Source organism: Capsella rubella, unplaced genomic scaffold, assembly GCF_000375325.1.
Source record: "Capsella rubella cultivar Monte Gargano unplaced genomic scaffold, Caprub1_0 scaffold_5, whole genome shotgun sequence".
Lineage (NCBI taxonomy): Eukaryota > Viridiplantae > Streptophyta > Magnoliopsida > Brassicales > Brassicaceae > Capsella > Capsella rubella.
This window is the reverse complement of record NW_006238919.1, coordinates 8,709,755-8,725,303: the sequence shown is the minus strand read 5'-3', so window position 1 is coordinate 8,725,303 and position 15,549 is coordinate 8,709,755. Positions and strand designations below refer to the sequence as shown.

The window sequence follows — 15,549 nt, the reverse complement described above, 5'->3', positions numbered from 1 at the left end:
TAAGTTATAAATTTGTTTCTCCCGATTGAGAGGCTCCTACATTCTAGGGTTTTAGTCACTTTTGACTTTTGTATATCTCTCCATGACCATGCATATCTTATTATATTCTTTCTTTCTTTCGTTTGTTTTTTATTTGTTCTTGATGATTACAGTTAAGTATTATGTATCCCTCCCATTGTATTAATTTATGTTATGTATTGAACATATTGATAAAGCAAACGAGTATTGTTTCACACGTTTGTCTAGCTTGAAAAGATTGAAGAAAATCCCATCTCTTAAGTAATTCCCCTAGAAATAGTGTAATACTAACAGTAATATATATAAAAAATACTACAATAATAGCAATAATTAAAGAGGGGGTGCATGAACTTTATCCTGTCACAGAGAACATGAGAATTTATCCGATTAAAAAGAAAGATTGGAGAGACATAGTTGAAAGAAAAAAAAAAGAGCATTGAAGAAAGTAAATGAATTCATATTTATCTTATTTTTTTCGTATATGAACAATATAATAACTAAAAACAAAAGAAAAAAGATAAAAATGTGTCAGAAGAATACAGAGCACTTGTTCAAGAAATTCTAAGATATTATTATAAGAAAGTTATCTATAAAACCTAATAGACTAATATTAAAGATATTGTAATGATCGAATAAAAAAAAGGATACTATACTTAATGATGATATCAGAAAATTCAGAAACTATCAGTGGTAATGTCGTGACCTTAATGTGATTTCTTGTATATAAAAGTTTCACATACTATAAAAAATAGTATGACATTTCAGTTTTCAACTATGAATATTCTAATTAGGGAGTATTTTTTTATTAATTTGGTCGGAAATGTTGATTAATCATTTGAGATATAAACTGTGGTGTTAATATGGAGCAAAGGGCATAGATGATGCTAGGGACATGAACACAGCTGTATCACTACCTTGCCTTGGGAGGCAACCTACCCCCAATTTTGTTATATCAAACTATTATAATATGGAATTCCTTTTAGAATTTTTATGCTATTTGCTTCCAATATCTCAGTGTATGTTATTTTAATACAGTGCCCATCCTCACCAAACAACCAAATAATAATACTATTACATATATTTATTTTTTATTTTAAAAAAAATCCATCTGATCCTTAAGAAAAAAATGCCAGTAGAAGTTACTAATAATACTAAACACTAAATTTCATTATTATATAACTACATCAGATAGTATCTTTGCATTTTCTTTATTTAGTGAGATGATGAGATTATATATCTGATTAAAACAAGAAAATTAATGGTGTTATTGGCGTTTTAGCTAGAGTTGCATCGTAGCTACCTAGATTGTGCAGTAAAACAATCAAAGCTACATATGCTTCGGTCTGATGATGACACTTTAAAAATTTTAACGGTATTTACCTATCAATAACGTAATGAATGACATGGGCACTTTTGATAAAAACAGGTTTCAATAATCGGAAAAAAGTCTCCTCGAGTGACAGAGTTACAAAAGAAGTACGAACAAAACTTGGAATCTTGGTTAAGAAATTTAGATTCGGTGGGAAGGAGGAGAGAGCAGGCGAGTGTTTAATTTCTTACAGTGACTTTTTTATGGAAGTGAAAAAAAGAAAAGGTGAAATAGCATCTAATCAAAAAAACTGGTTTCTTGATTGGAAAAAAAGTGAGTGCAGCGAAACGTCATCGTTTCGTTTGAGGTTTTTCTTACATGTTTCAGTGTCAACATAAGAGGGTAAAACCAAGTCCAAAGCAACTTACTATGTCTGCCTACTTTTGTCTAATTCTAGGGAAGACGAAGAAGAAGAAATCAAATCAGCATAGATGTAAATTAACAATGGTAAAAACAAAAGTAAATTGTCTTTGATGTGTATTAAATGTGACGTCAGAAGAAAAAGAAGAGATGGTTTTGCACAAATGAAACCAAGCAAACATATTAATCACTGATTGAAGATTGTGAGGTTTTGGAGTTATGCCTATTTAAGGAAAGTGTCATTTATTAATTTTGCTTGTTGAAGTGCTTCCTTGTTGTTACCTAATGTTACTAATTTTTTTTTCTTTCTTTTGCTCTTTCGTTTGTCTACACACGTCAATACTCTATTATGTTCACGTAAAGCTCTTGGAAAAAAGTAAAAAATAAACACCAAAAAAAAAAGAGAGAGAGGAAAACATAAGTTAATGAAGATCGCAATAAGTCCTTCCCGATCGGCTTTGATAAGCGTGCCATACACCAACGCTCGACGCCAAGTGAGATTCGATTTATATCTAGTCCATCCATTATAGACAATATATATATTCTTCTACTATATATCCTCCAATATAATAACCAGTATACATTGAAAAATGTCAATATATAGTTATAAGCTATATGCTGAAACTTTGATCGGAAAATATAACATGATTGTTTTTTTAGTTATGTTCACGTTTTGGAAGAAGAAGTTATAACTTATGACAACAATCTTAGTTAAAAATTAACCAAGACAATGCAACACATAAAATATTCTCATGCATAAAATATTGGATCCTGCAGATTAAAAGATTAAAAGATTAAAATAAGAAAACCTTGAATTCAAGGTAATATTTGGCCGTCGCCTGAACAGATCCCGGCGAAACAGATGGGTTCCCTGGATTCTGACATATTTCATGTGAATGTGAAGGTAATTAACAATTATATAGAATAAAATTTAGAAAGAATAAAAGGGGGAAATATATAAAAGAATTATGCATACTTTCTTTCCCATTATAGTTCGAGATAATTTTAATTTAAATACTGTATATATTCTAGCATTCGAACAGATATATTAAAATATAGAAATTAAAATTGTAGAAATAGGAAAATTCATGGTTGTTGCCTAAATGGTGAGAGAGCAGTTCATGCACCTTTGATTTGTCCAGAAGCGCCTTGGCTCACGACTCGTGGGTCCAAAACAAAGGGTAATAATAACTTCATGACTCGACGGTCAAGATGACTCCTTCATATGTGCAACGATCTTTTTACTTATTCATCAGCTAAATACAACATAACACCAACTGATAAACATAACACCAGCTGATTTTATGAAAAAACTAGCTAGCATTGAAATTTTGAGGTAATATATAAATCTTCAATGCATGGAAGGTTGTAACATACATGTCAAAGCAAGTAAAAAAGTTTCAACAGCTAGCTAGCTAGTATACATACACATTAATACATACATGGTACATGATACATATGTATATGTGTGTAAATAGAAGAAGTAAATTAAAAAAAAAATCCTAATTTTTAAATAGTATATGTATCTTATACTATTACTATACTATGTAAAATAAGTTAAAGAATAAGAATAGGCCACAAAGTGCTATATAAGTAGTCCATCACTTCTAGTTCCTGTTATATTGCTGAATCTCTGATTGGTAGTAACAGTTTATACATTTCGCACATATAACTCTTCTTCTCTCTCTCTCTTTCATCATCATCTCTTCTGTGATTCAGACACACACACACAAAACCCTAAATTTTCAAGCTTTGTCAGTCCACCTTCTTCTTCCTCCATACCTTATCTCACCAGCTTCCCCATATCTCTCTCAAAGAGAAAGAAAGCCTATAAATCTCCCAACAAAAAGATGGATAACTCCGACATACTGATGAACTTGATGATGCAGCAGATGGAGAAGCTTCCTGAACAGTTCTCTAACTCAAACCCTAACCCTAATCCCCATAACTTTATGATGCTCTCCGAATCCAACACTCATCCATTCTTCTTCAACCCCAACCATACTCATATCCCACTTGACCCAACCATCTCTCATCACCACCAACCCGGTTTAAATTTCCGGTTCGCCCCTTCCACGTCATCATCTCTCCAGGAGAAAAGAGGAGGATGCAGCGACAACGCCAACATGGCCGCCATGAGAGAGATGATCTTTCGTATAGCCGTGATGCAGCCTATACATATTGATCCGGAATCCGTGAAGCCACCGAAGAGAAGGAACGTGAGGATCTCCAAGGATCCACAGAGCGTGGCGGCTCGACATCGAAGGGAGAGGATAAGCGAGCGGATTAGGATTCTTCAACGGCTTGTCCCCGGTGGAACCAAGATGGATACGGCGTCGATGCTCGATGAGGCTATCCATTACGTCAAGTTTCTCAAGAAGCAAGTGCAGTCGCTGGAGGAGCATGCGGTGGTTAACGGGGGAGGAATGACGGCAGTGGCCGGAGGAGCAGTGGCGGCTACTGTTGGTGGAGGATATGGAGGAAAAGGGTGTGGGACTATGCGGTCTGATCATCACCAGATGCATGGAAATGCACAGATTCTTAGATGATGACAATGATGATGATTTTAAAAAATATATTTTATGATTATTAATATGAACTGGAAAAAAACATTTTAGAAGGAGTTGAATTAAAATATTATGCAACCATCCTTTTCAATGTTTCTATCTTTCCGCCTTTCGATGATAGCTTGGTTGGGATGCATGGTTAGTTAAGTCAGCCTTGTGTTTTAAAGAATACAAGTATCACTAGTACGTAATTGTAATATTTAATTATCTTCTAAGTGAATTAATCTATCTTGCCACTGATCAATCCGACATGTTTTAGTTTTCAGACATCAGTTTTTTTATGTTGCATATTGCTTTTATGTCTTCTTTCAAATGTAGCAAGTGTCAAAGTAGGTAAGTTATGTCATTTCGTACTTGTTGTAATACTTTTCTTGATGCACATGTGTTGAGCCAACTTTCTAGATATAACAAGAATTTTGGGGAGCAAAATAGAGCACACGAATATATTTGTATTGCTTAGAAATTTTTTTAACACTTGTTAAAAATAGAGAGAGGCATATTGTATTTTCATTATATAATATGATTGAGGATTACATAATATTTGGACAATCTTGCTGTCTAAATAACTTTTTTTTTATCTTTTGAATAAGTGAACATTATTAAACAAATTCATCCCTGAGTGACTTTTTTTTTCTTGCTTATTGATTTCTTGGAACTTGAATCACCTACATTCATTACAAAGAATGGTGAAACCCCAACTAGCTGACATCTCAACTTTACAAAAAAAAAAAAATAATAATAATAATTATATATATCTCACAAACCGAGTTGTTAGATTAGAAAGAGCAGTATGTTAGTTGTGTCACAAGGTAAGACCAACATTAATAGTAGAATTTAAGGGGTATCTTCTCCTAAGATACCCCTTAAATACTACCATTAATGTTGCCCTAAGCCCAATTAAAGACCCATTTCATACAAAAACGAAATTTAAGCTCACGACCATGCACTATAATCATAGGCCATAAAGGAGCGATTTATTTTGTTGCAAGTTGTAACAGACACTGATGCAACAAATTAGTAGTATTAATTAGTCTATTAGACTACACTTGTTTTAGTCTTTTTTTTTTTTTTTTGTCGACACACTTGTTTTAGTCGAGAAAGGCCAAACAACATTGACCTGCATGCGGACATTGTTCGGGATTCTGGAAGCAGAAGAGGTACTACATACTGAAAACGAATAGAGCAGTCTTGAAAATTACATTATCATAACTCAACATGAGTCTCGATAATTTAGATATTTGAGTGTGTTTTTTTTCTTTCGTGAACATATTTGAGTCTTATCTTTTGCGTGATATAGAGGTGAATTTCAGATATCCTTGTTTTGGTCGTAAAATTCGTAATCGGGTACTTTGTTAAACAAACGTCACATGGGCCTCTTCTAATATTGTGACATCTCTTAGGCCACAATATGTCGATGTATAACTATTTCTTATACCAAAGCCCATTGCGAGATGGAAAACCTTGAATAAGTCCAAACCCATATTTTTTTTATATTGGTTGGTTATTCGTTTGATTGTGACCAAATAAAGGATATCTTAAAACTTTTTTAAGAACTGGCCTAGAAGTTATCGTGACACGTTTGATTGATATTTCCTTTAACGAATGGAAAAAATCTTATTATCATGAATAGTTTACCGACGGCTTTCCTTTTTGGGAATTGTCAAAGAAACAAAACATATATTTTAGTTTTTAGCCTTTGACTCAACTTAAACAATAGAAAGAAAAACATGTTTAAATTGAAGTTCATGCACTTGGTTTCAGCCGCCCATTTTGGGTTTGGCTTAATAAGACGACCTAATTCTGAATTTGTAAGTTCGGTCAATGAGGTGGGTACATGCAGATGCAGTGTTTGCAATTAAAAATCCAAACCATATTTGATCCATCCATCAGCTTGAATTGACTGTTATTCAATCAACATAAGGGTTGAGTATAGTCTTTGTCTAATTTGGGGATGCAATGCGTGCAGTGTTTTAGCATTAGTATAACGACGTTTAAAGATTAGAACTCTACTATATACAAGTCGTATTCCAACTTCCAAGGAATATTCGAAAATCTTGAATTATGCTTATCTTTAGAGGGATAGGGACCCCTTTGTATTAGCTTTGAGATAAAACGAATCCACTTGACGTCGAATCGAACTTACATTTTTTTTTGAATAAACAATCGATCAAGTATGGGAATCAACTGGTGCTTATTAACATATATTAAAAAATAAATTAAAAAATTATTTTTAAAGGTTAAACGCAATGTTATAGTTGAATCTATGTCTAATCTAACTAAAGAAAAGAGACCTACTTAGGATTCTGTGGCAGAACAAGACAAGTATTTCTTCTCTAATCTTTTAAGCTAATATTTGAAGTCTATTCATATACAGTATAAATCAAAACTTAAGTTATACTTTTCACTAAATTTTTATAATCATATAAAAGTAAACGTGTTATTTACTGCACGATAGTGTACATTTCTGTTGTCCAAAATCATTGATAACAAACAGTATACAACATATTCCACTAATATCTACTATAGACTTTTCCATTGTTTATTAAGTAGCTAAGGGAAGATTTAACGTTAAAATAAATAAAAAAATAAGCCAAGGGAATTGATACAACCATATTTTTTTAAAAAATGTAAAATTTAGAACCAACCCCCCAGTAACATCTACAAGAGATTAGTTTGAGTTTTACTTTAATCTATGACACAATAAAAAAGGAATTGTGCAAGAGATTAGTTTGGGTTTTGCTTAGTGACGCAAAAAGGAATTCGCAACTAGCAAACGTGAAACAGAGGAAAAACATAAACCCACTTAATAGGGTCGATGACTAAACCGAAGCGAGGGACATGCGTCATAACTTGACGATTGAAACTTTGCATTTCTTGATTACGTTCATACTTATAATGACCCACCATTTCTATGTATGTTATTTTTGTTAGATGGGAGTATTAAATAGTAACAAGCAAGTTGTGTAGAAGTAGAGATATCCCATACCAAGAGAATAAAATATTCTATCGGTAAGTCTCACGACTTCGTCCCATATCCAATTGCTAGACAAACTCCCATCTTTACAGCTTATTTATATCAAAATTATACCACAATTAGGATGATACCATTTTGAATATGTACATGTGGTCGATCGATAAATATAGCATAATTAAAATTCATATACATATTTATAGTGAAAGCTGACATATAACAATAATCATGCGTTGATAGCAAGCGAGGGTTGAAGACTCTATAATGTGTGTAGGATACAGAAGAATCATAGAAATCTTACAACAGAAATAAATATGAGCAGATAGGGAAGAAAAAGTAGTAGTATAAAACTAGGATAAAGTAGCCGAAAGAGAAATAAAGGAAAGAGAAAATCAAAGTATGTGATTGGTTCATGGTACCAAAACCAAAAAGAGCTATGAAGAAGCAAGTCGCAAAGATCTTTATCCATTTATACAGCAAAAATAAAGAAAGAATTTATATATATTATCGAGGAAGATATTTAGTAGAAGAATTTAATAACTATGCAAGAAAATCAAGAAAACAAATTAATAAATAAAATGGTGGGAAGAACATGCGAACATGTGACGGTGACGGAGTAACGGCTAAGGAATTAAGGATATATTACTAACTTCACTTTCATCAAAACTCGTGTTTACTGCAAAGTCTTGAGTTTTGTGTGCGTTCGTCATCGTCAGGGTTCCGTTAAAGTCTGTTTTTCTTTTTTTTTATGACTACTATATATAGTATTAAAAAATGTAGCAAAAATCATGATATTTGTTTCTATAAATGAATATAAATTTGTGATAGATTTGTTTATAAGAAGATGAGCCGCAACTTGCGAAAAGTCTGTTACTGTCTCTGTTTGGAATCGAAGACTTCATCAGGTCTCTGATTCCGACAATAAAGAAAAAAAGAAACCTAAAACTTCACTGTGAAGCACTTCTTTTGCTGTTTCTTAGCCACTACTTTTTTATTTATTACTAGTAAGAAAATCTGTATTTTTATATTCGTAGAGTTTCTGAGTTGCGCCGCAATTTATTTCATGCCAATCTTGCGCAACCTTCTGATCCAAAACAAGATAAGTAATCTTGGGTTTCTTGGTAGCAATTTATTAATTAAACTGTGTGCAAAAGGTTTATTAGTGTACAGAGAGCAATATCAAAACATATGTGAGAGTCATTGTAACAAAAACTGTACTTGTAATAAGATTTTTCTAGCGTTATATAAATCATGCCCATTACGACCACAAAACTTGGACGGCCAAGCAAGTTGTTTGTGAAAACTTCTATATCAAGCATATTTTTTTTTAAACGATAGAAAAGTGAAATCCATTCGTAAAAGTCGTGACTACTAAAATATTAGCAAGACGAATGATGATTGGAAGAGTTGTCGGATAAAGTCATATATTGAAACATCAAAATCTGTTGAACTGTTATCGGAATTTGGGTAAGATAACAATTAGTACAAAACATAAACTATGGTACAATTCACATGTGACAACTTTCATCGTATTCAGCATTTTTTCTCATCTATCAATATAAGTTAAACATTATACAATTCGAAAGCAAGCATGCAAATTGCAGCTGCTAGCTATAAGAATATCCGTATACAACTATGAGAAAATGCAAAAAAACGTTACTTATAAAATGGAGAAGAATTTGATACTTTGGATTCACCAAACAACATACAAAAAACCCCTACTTCCATGCATTTTTTACAATTTTATATCATCAACGGCCTTCGAAAGAAAAGTCCTAACTATTATTTCATTATATAATACTTAATATTTGATCGTCGTAGAGTGGTTAATTAATTCACGGTCAATATTTAACTAAAGATTGACTATAAAAATTCTCGATTTCAAATCCAAATTAACACCATTCATTATATAATAATATGTTTGTGTTAGTTAATAACACATAATATCATTCGAATTTACATATTTTATATTAGTTACTGATATAAATTCTATACTATTAAACTATATCTCTAGGTGATAAATAATTGTTTCTAATAGATTATATGTGGTAATTAGTACTTTTTTTTTTTTCGACAATTAGTACCTTAATATATGAAGATTCTGTAAAATCTCGTTGTGACTAAAACCAAAGTCGTGCGATGATTATTTATTTTCCTAACTTAATAATATATATTTTGTCATTTAATTTCGTATTTTAGCAGCCCAAAGATGAAAAATCACATATCCGCTCTCTCATCACGTGCATTAAGTAACCCGAATTTTCGAAACTTTGGAAAATAAATATCACATTCACAAATTAATAATAAAAACTTTAGTATATAAAGAAGAAGTTGCGCCACAAGGCACAAATAAACAGTCACGAGCTACATGCTCTGTATCTTCCCTCTGTTTTCTCTATTTGCTATTTACTTCAATTCTCATTCCTATTCTGAATTGGTGAATCCAATCCCAACCAAAAAAGGAAAACTTTTTTAAAACCCTAAAGATCATTGTTCCACCAATCTTATAAAAACGAAACCTTTCTTCATAATTCTCTCATCTTCATAAAATCAGAAGCTTTTGTTTCCAATGGAGTGGGTTCGTGGAGAAACTATCGGGTTCGGAACGTTTTCTACTGTAAGTCTAGCGAAGAATACTAAAGACTCCGGCGAGTTCCCGGCGGTTATAGCCGTGAAATCTGCGGACTCTTATGGCGCCGCTTCGCTTTCGAACGAGAAATCAGTGTTGGATTCACTCGGTGATTGTCCTGAGATCGTACGGTGTTACGGCGAGGATCGAACGGTCGAGAACGGTGAAAACATTCATAACTTGTTGTTAGAGTACGCTTCGAGAGGAAGCTTAGCGACGCAATTGAAGAAACTTGGCGGTGAGGGTTTACCGGAAACCACCGTACGCCGCTACACGGGATCGGTGCTCAGAGGGTTACGTCACATCCACGCGAAAGGGTTCGCTCACTGCGATGTAAAACTCGGGAATATTCTGTTGTTTAGCGACGGCGCCGTTAAAATTGCGGATTTCGGGTTGGCGAGGAGAGTTGACGGAGTTTTAACGCCGTCAAAAGAAGGAGTGGAGATTAGAGGAACGCCTTTGTATATGGCGCCGGAATCTGTTAACTTTAACGAGTATGGATCAAAGGCTGACGTGTGGGCGTTGGGATGCGCTGTAGTTGAGATGTTTAGCGGCAAAACGGCGTGGAGTGTGAACGATGACTCACACTTCATGTCGCTTTTGATACGTATCGGTGTCGGCGAAGAGTTACCGAAGATACCAGAGTTGTTGTCGGAAGAAGGCAAAGATTTCTTGTCCAAGTGTTTTGTTAAAGATCCCGAGAAAAGATGGACGGCTGAGATGCTTTTGGAGCATCCGTTCGTGGCCGTTGGTTATGGTGACGATCGAGAAGAGTATGTTTTGGAGCTGGAGGAGGAAAAAGTAGCGACGTCACCAAAGTGTCCATTCGAGTTTCCCGATTGGGAATCTATATCGTCGGATTCACACACGCAGTTTCAGCCGTCGGATGCTCCGGTAGAGAGACTTGGAAGTCTGGGTAGTGAAACGTTCCCTGATTGGTTCTTCGGCGGGGATTGGGTCACCGTCCGGTGACGGGAGTGGCATAAAAACAGAGTCGAAGGCTAGGTTTTTTTTAACACCTAGTTATGATCTTTAGTTCAATGACGCTTAATTAGTATTCTTTATGTGTAATCGATTTGTTAATACAATTCAATGATAGAAAAAAAAAGTATATTGGTGACTGAGAGTTGGATTAAGAATGTTGAGAGAGAATCGTGTCCACCACACGACAGTTTACTTACATGAACACCTTTGCTTCAATGAGTAAACAAACTTGTCTCTCTCACACCATAATAGGCGTGATAGGCGTTTGGACTTTGGACCCCTCAAGCGGTTCTAATATTTAATTGAAATGTAAGCCCATTGGGTTTTAGAAGCCTCGGTTTAGTTAAATAATTAGTCATAAAGTCTTGCAGCCAAGTAAGGCATTATCTTATGGAATATGACCCAATAAGATAATATAACGCAAGAGGATCAAACTGTCAGCAGACTTAGGGGGTGTATTTAAAATAGTATTTAAAGAGATTTGAGTTTTATTGAGATTTTGATGATTTTAACGAACTTCATATGATTTATATAAAATCCTTTCAAATCCAACCTAAAACTATGAGATTTGGATTCTTGTATTTTTAACTAAAAAAGTTCTCTGAAATCCTCTGAAATCATTTAAAACGGAATCCACAAACTGTTTTCAATAACAGTGAATTTTAAAGTGTATTTTAAAATAATTAGTTCAATAACACTAGATTTTATGAGACTTTTTAAAATCCATGATTGAATAACACCGGATTTGTAAGCTTTTTACAAATCACTTGAAATTCCATTTTGAATACACCTCTTAATCTTTCTTTTGATTTTTAATTTTTTATTCTACCAGATCACCACTTATTTACAACTCATTTCAATTTGATTTCACCAAAAAATCGTTAATAAAAACCAGAAGAGAACTTCTAAATTATTTTGTTTCATTAATCGATTTGGTGAAAACAAAACTTAGCTTTTTTTCTGGGTTATATTCTTAAGAAAATTAAATGTGATGTTTTTCTAGGAAGCTGAAAAAATATTGCATTTATTACAAATATTTTCAAAGAACGAAATTATTAATGCTACCAATATGAATAAAAGAAGAAAAAAACTATATACAGTTCCTACCAAAAAAAAAAAAAAACTATATAGTACAGTACTATGTCTAATTAAATTAAAAATGGTATAGTGAATTTTGTTTCGTAGGCCACATGTAAGAAAAAATTGCGTCATATGACATACGTTACCCGTAGAATATCTCTTTTATAGATTATTAGATTTAATGGTAAGATTTAATATTAAATTTTAATAAAGAACCTTTTATGACAATTTTTGAATATTTAAAGGTGTTTTGGAATTGGAGTTGGAATAACTGGAATAGGTCATACTAATATTTGAAGTTTTAGTATTAACTTACCTTAAAATTAATTAAAGTCATGGGACTTAGAATAAAGATGGGGTTCATATGTGTACATTATAGTATACACTCAAAAAGACAAATATTTGAAGACCAAAGAGTATGCCCTAAATCGATCAGTCATGCAGTAGTTGTATGCTCTAAAAATACATCATCAGCTAGTAGGTTTACAAGTACATCAGACCGTAGGGTAGCGTGAACATCAATACTTCCTTCGTTGATTCCTGGAAAAAGTGTAAGCTTGCCATCGAAACTACAAGACGGTCCAGATCGAGTTGCAATAGGTTTACCCCAACCAAAATCTTTGTTGTACACTTCGAACCGCGGAGAGCTTGCGATAACTATAGTATCACCAACTACTTTACTGCCAATGCCTAACTTTAGGTTCTTAACATTTCTAACCCACTCCTCTGCAAAAAATTTACACTTTTCATTATTTTGGGAGCTCACTAATTTTCTTAGTTGTAGAGCAGCCAAACCCAAGCTACGATCCATCAGCTCTTCCACGGTGGTTACGGCTGATGCAAGAGAGACCATATTCCCAAAACAATCTTTCTCAAGCGGAGGATCTATCCTCTGCCTCAAGTCCACCGCTAGTATGCACTGTGTCTCTCCTTCTTGGCTAAGACCTCTGTGACCGATGATTAATCGCCACATATGTGTAGAAACAGCTTGAAGAGATGAAATCCCCTGGTCATTAGAGGCAACCTCGCTGTTGGCTTTAGCTTTGAGATCTAAAATATTCTTCTTTGTGAAGTGTAACGTCCAATGTTTCACAGTGTGCACCGAAGAAGATTCACGGCTCGGTGGTGGCCTCTCCGTCTCTGATACAGGAATATGGATCGGGTAATCTATCCCCTCGAGGAACCATCCTTTGAGAACAAGAGGCTTATGGTTGAAACTTGAACCACCACTCGAGCAAATCTTGCACCAAGTATTGAAAAAATCCCACATAGAGACTCCGTCCGCCACCAAGTGGTTGTAACAGTAACAGATGAATACTCCATCCTTCATCTCGGTGACTTGTACAACAAGCAAGGGCTCCAGGGCGCCATCACAGTTTCTTAAACCGTTTCCGGGAAAGAAATGCTTTAGGAAACAAGGAACAGAACCATCAGGCTGGAGAATATCACTCACCGAGACAGATTTAGTTTCTGCATGGAGAAATCTAGCGCCGGAGTCATCACAGTCTACGTAAAACGACACCGTACTGTCTTCAAGATTCTTCGTTTTGACGAGTCGACCCGCCAAAGGGAAGTAGATATCTAAGGCAAGAGAGAGAGAGGTCTTTAGCCGACAGATGAGATGGAAACTGGGATCTGGTTTGGGAAAGAGAAGACCTCTTTGAGGACGATTGAATGAGAGAAGACTCAGATCAAATGGGGTAAGATGGATCTTAGTTCGACCCGCTTGGTTGCTGTTTACGGGTTGTACAATGCTCGACGAGACTAAATCTACCACTCCTGCCATTTTTTTTTGTTGTCTCTAATGTGAAGCCGTGAAGAAGAAAGTGTAAAACTTGGCCATTTAAAATAGTACCCACCTACTAAAAGACAGAAAACAAAAAAATTAATTTTTTCTTTTGGAAATTAATTCCTACAGCTATGTGCAGGCCCAGCCTTTTAATGAGGCAGTTACAGCAAAAGCTTCAAAGGCACATTGTGGAAAATGTGATGTTGCATGCAAGTTTAGTGCAGCTATGTGCAGGCCCAGCCTTTTAATGAGGCAGTTAAAGCAAAAGCTCCACAAGCATATTTTGGAAAATGTGATGTTGCAGCTATGTGCAGGTGTTGTTGCATGTGTAGTGTTTGAGTCCTATATCACATTCACATATTAGAGCAAGATTATTCAAAACTCATTTCACTGCAGGTAAAACATCTATATATATATAACCATATGAAACAAAATGGAGTTAGATGGATCTTCATCTTTGCTCGTCCAGATTGGTTTGTGTTTCCGGTCTAACATTTCCCGTAAACTATATTGTCTTTTAAATTTTACAGTAAAGAAATTCAAATTTTCAACTTCTTACTAACCCGTTCAAAAATTTGCGAAAACGTATATACTTAAAGTTGGAAGTTACCATCCGTCACATCTATTGTTTTTGGTGTGTATGACCGAATGAAATGTTTTATTCTCAACCAATTTAAATCATGCAATAGTTACATGCTCTACAAATTCCACCAATGTATCCTCCTCCTCTCATTGCCTCCACCATTTTCCTACTCAATCAAGTCTATATCCATAATAGCATATTTGATGGTTTATAATTGAGTTTGGTCTTATTATTATTATTTCATATAATTAGATAACTATTGTGTGTGTAATTAAGTGAAGAGGTGTGTATTAATGGGTACACATGAAAGGGTGTATACGTTATATTGTTGCGTTGGTTCGTGACTTGTTGTGAACGGTTGCGACCGTGTACGTAAGACATGTATATATAAGTGTATGTGTTGTTGTAATAAGTTAACAAGTTTCACTATAATAAAAATTCAGTTTCTGTTCTTGTCTTTTACAAGAGAAGAGACAAAAGTCTCTTACTCTGTTTTTTCTTCTTCTCTCTCAAATATTCCAACATGGTATCAGAGCTTTATTGGTCTTAGAGCCTTTAGAAGCAAAACAAAAATAAGAAGAAATCCGCTGCTAGTAAAAGAGAGATGGAGTCAACAAATTTATGGTGAGAAGAAGATGAAGAAGAAGAAGACATAGAAGAAGAAGGAAGGAAAGAGGTGATGACAAGAGAGAGCATCATCAACTTTCACAAAGAGAATCATCAAGAAGAAGGCTCCAAAGGGATGATGAAGATAGGGAATCTTCTCAAAAGGAAATGGAAACTAGATGTGATGTTAGAATTGTGGAAGGAGAATCTTTGTGAAACTTGTTCAAAGAAGACGTGAAGATTCACGCCTAGAAGGTTATAAGGTCAACCTATAATGACGGCAGAAAAAAAAGGGAATATCCAAGTGATGACAAGCCAAGAAGAGAAGATCATCAAAGAGGTGTTTCTAGTGCCGAGTATAGGTAGAGCATAAGAGGATGCTTACCTCGGAGAAAAAATGGAGCATAAGTCGGTTGAAGAGTAAACCGAAGATGACGTGAAGAAGATTCACGCGTAAGACGTCATGGATGGAGACATTATGGTGATCAAAGGGAGACACCAAACACAGAAGGAGGATGCTTACCTCAGAGAAAAATGGAGCATAAGCCGGTTGCAAAGATAACCGAAGAAGACGTGAAGGAGATCACGCACAG

At 34.6% G+C, this 15,549-nt stretch overlaps 3 protein-coding genes across 3 annotated transcripts; 2 read left to right on the top strand and 1 right to left on the bottom strand.

Moving 5' to 3' along the window:
* The first annotated feature begins 3,597 nt into the window (after positions 1-3,597).
* Positions 3,598-4,296, top strand: LOC17886275 (transcription factor HEC2). Its single transcript, XM_006292743.1, has one exon. The coding sequence runs from the start codon at positions 3,598-3,600 to the stop codon at positions 4,294-4,296; it is 699 nt and encodes a 232-aa protein (XP_006292805.1).
* A 5,343-nt stretch (positions 4,297-9,639) lies between these two features.
* On the top strand, positions 9,640-11,025 carry LOC17885323 (mitogen-activated protein kinase kinase kinase 17). Its single transcript, XM_006292485.2, has one exon. The coding sequence runs from the start codon at positions 9,855-9,857 to the stop codon at positions 10,884-10,886; it is 1,032 nt and encodes a 343-aa protein (XP_006292547.1). The 5' UTR covers positions 9,640-9,854; the 3' UTR covers positions 10,887-11,025.
* Positions 11,026-12,277: 1,252 nt separating this feature from the next.
* LOC17886842 (uncharacterized acetyltransferase At3g50280) lies at positions 12,278-13,835 on the bottom strand. Its single transcript, XM_006291066.2, has one exon. The coding sequence runs from the start codon at positions 13,762-13,764 to the stop codon at positions 12,415-12,417; it is 1,350 nt and encodes a 449-aa protein (XP_006291128.1). The 5' UTR covers positions 13,765-13,835; the 3' UTR covers positions 12,278-12,414.
* Positions 13,836-15,549: the final 1,714 nt, after the last annotated feature.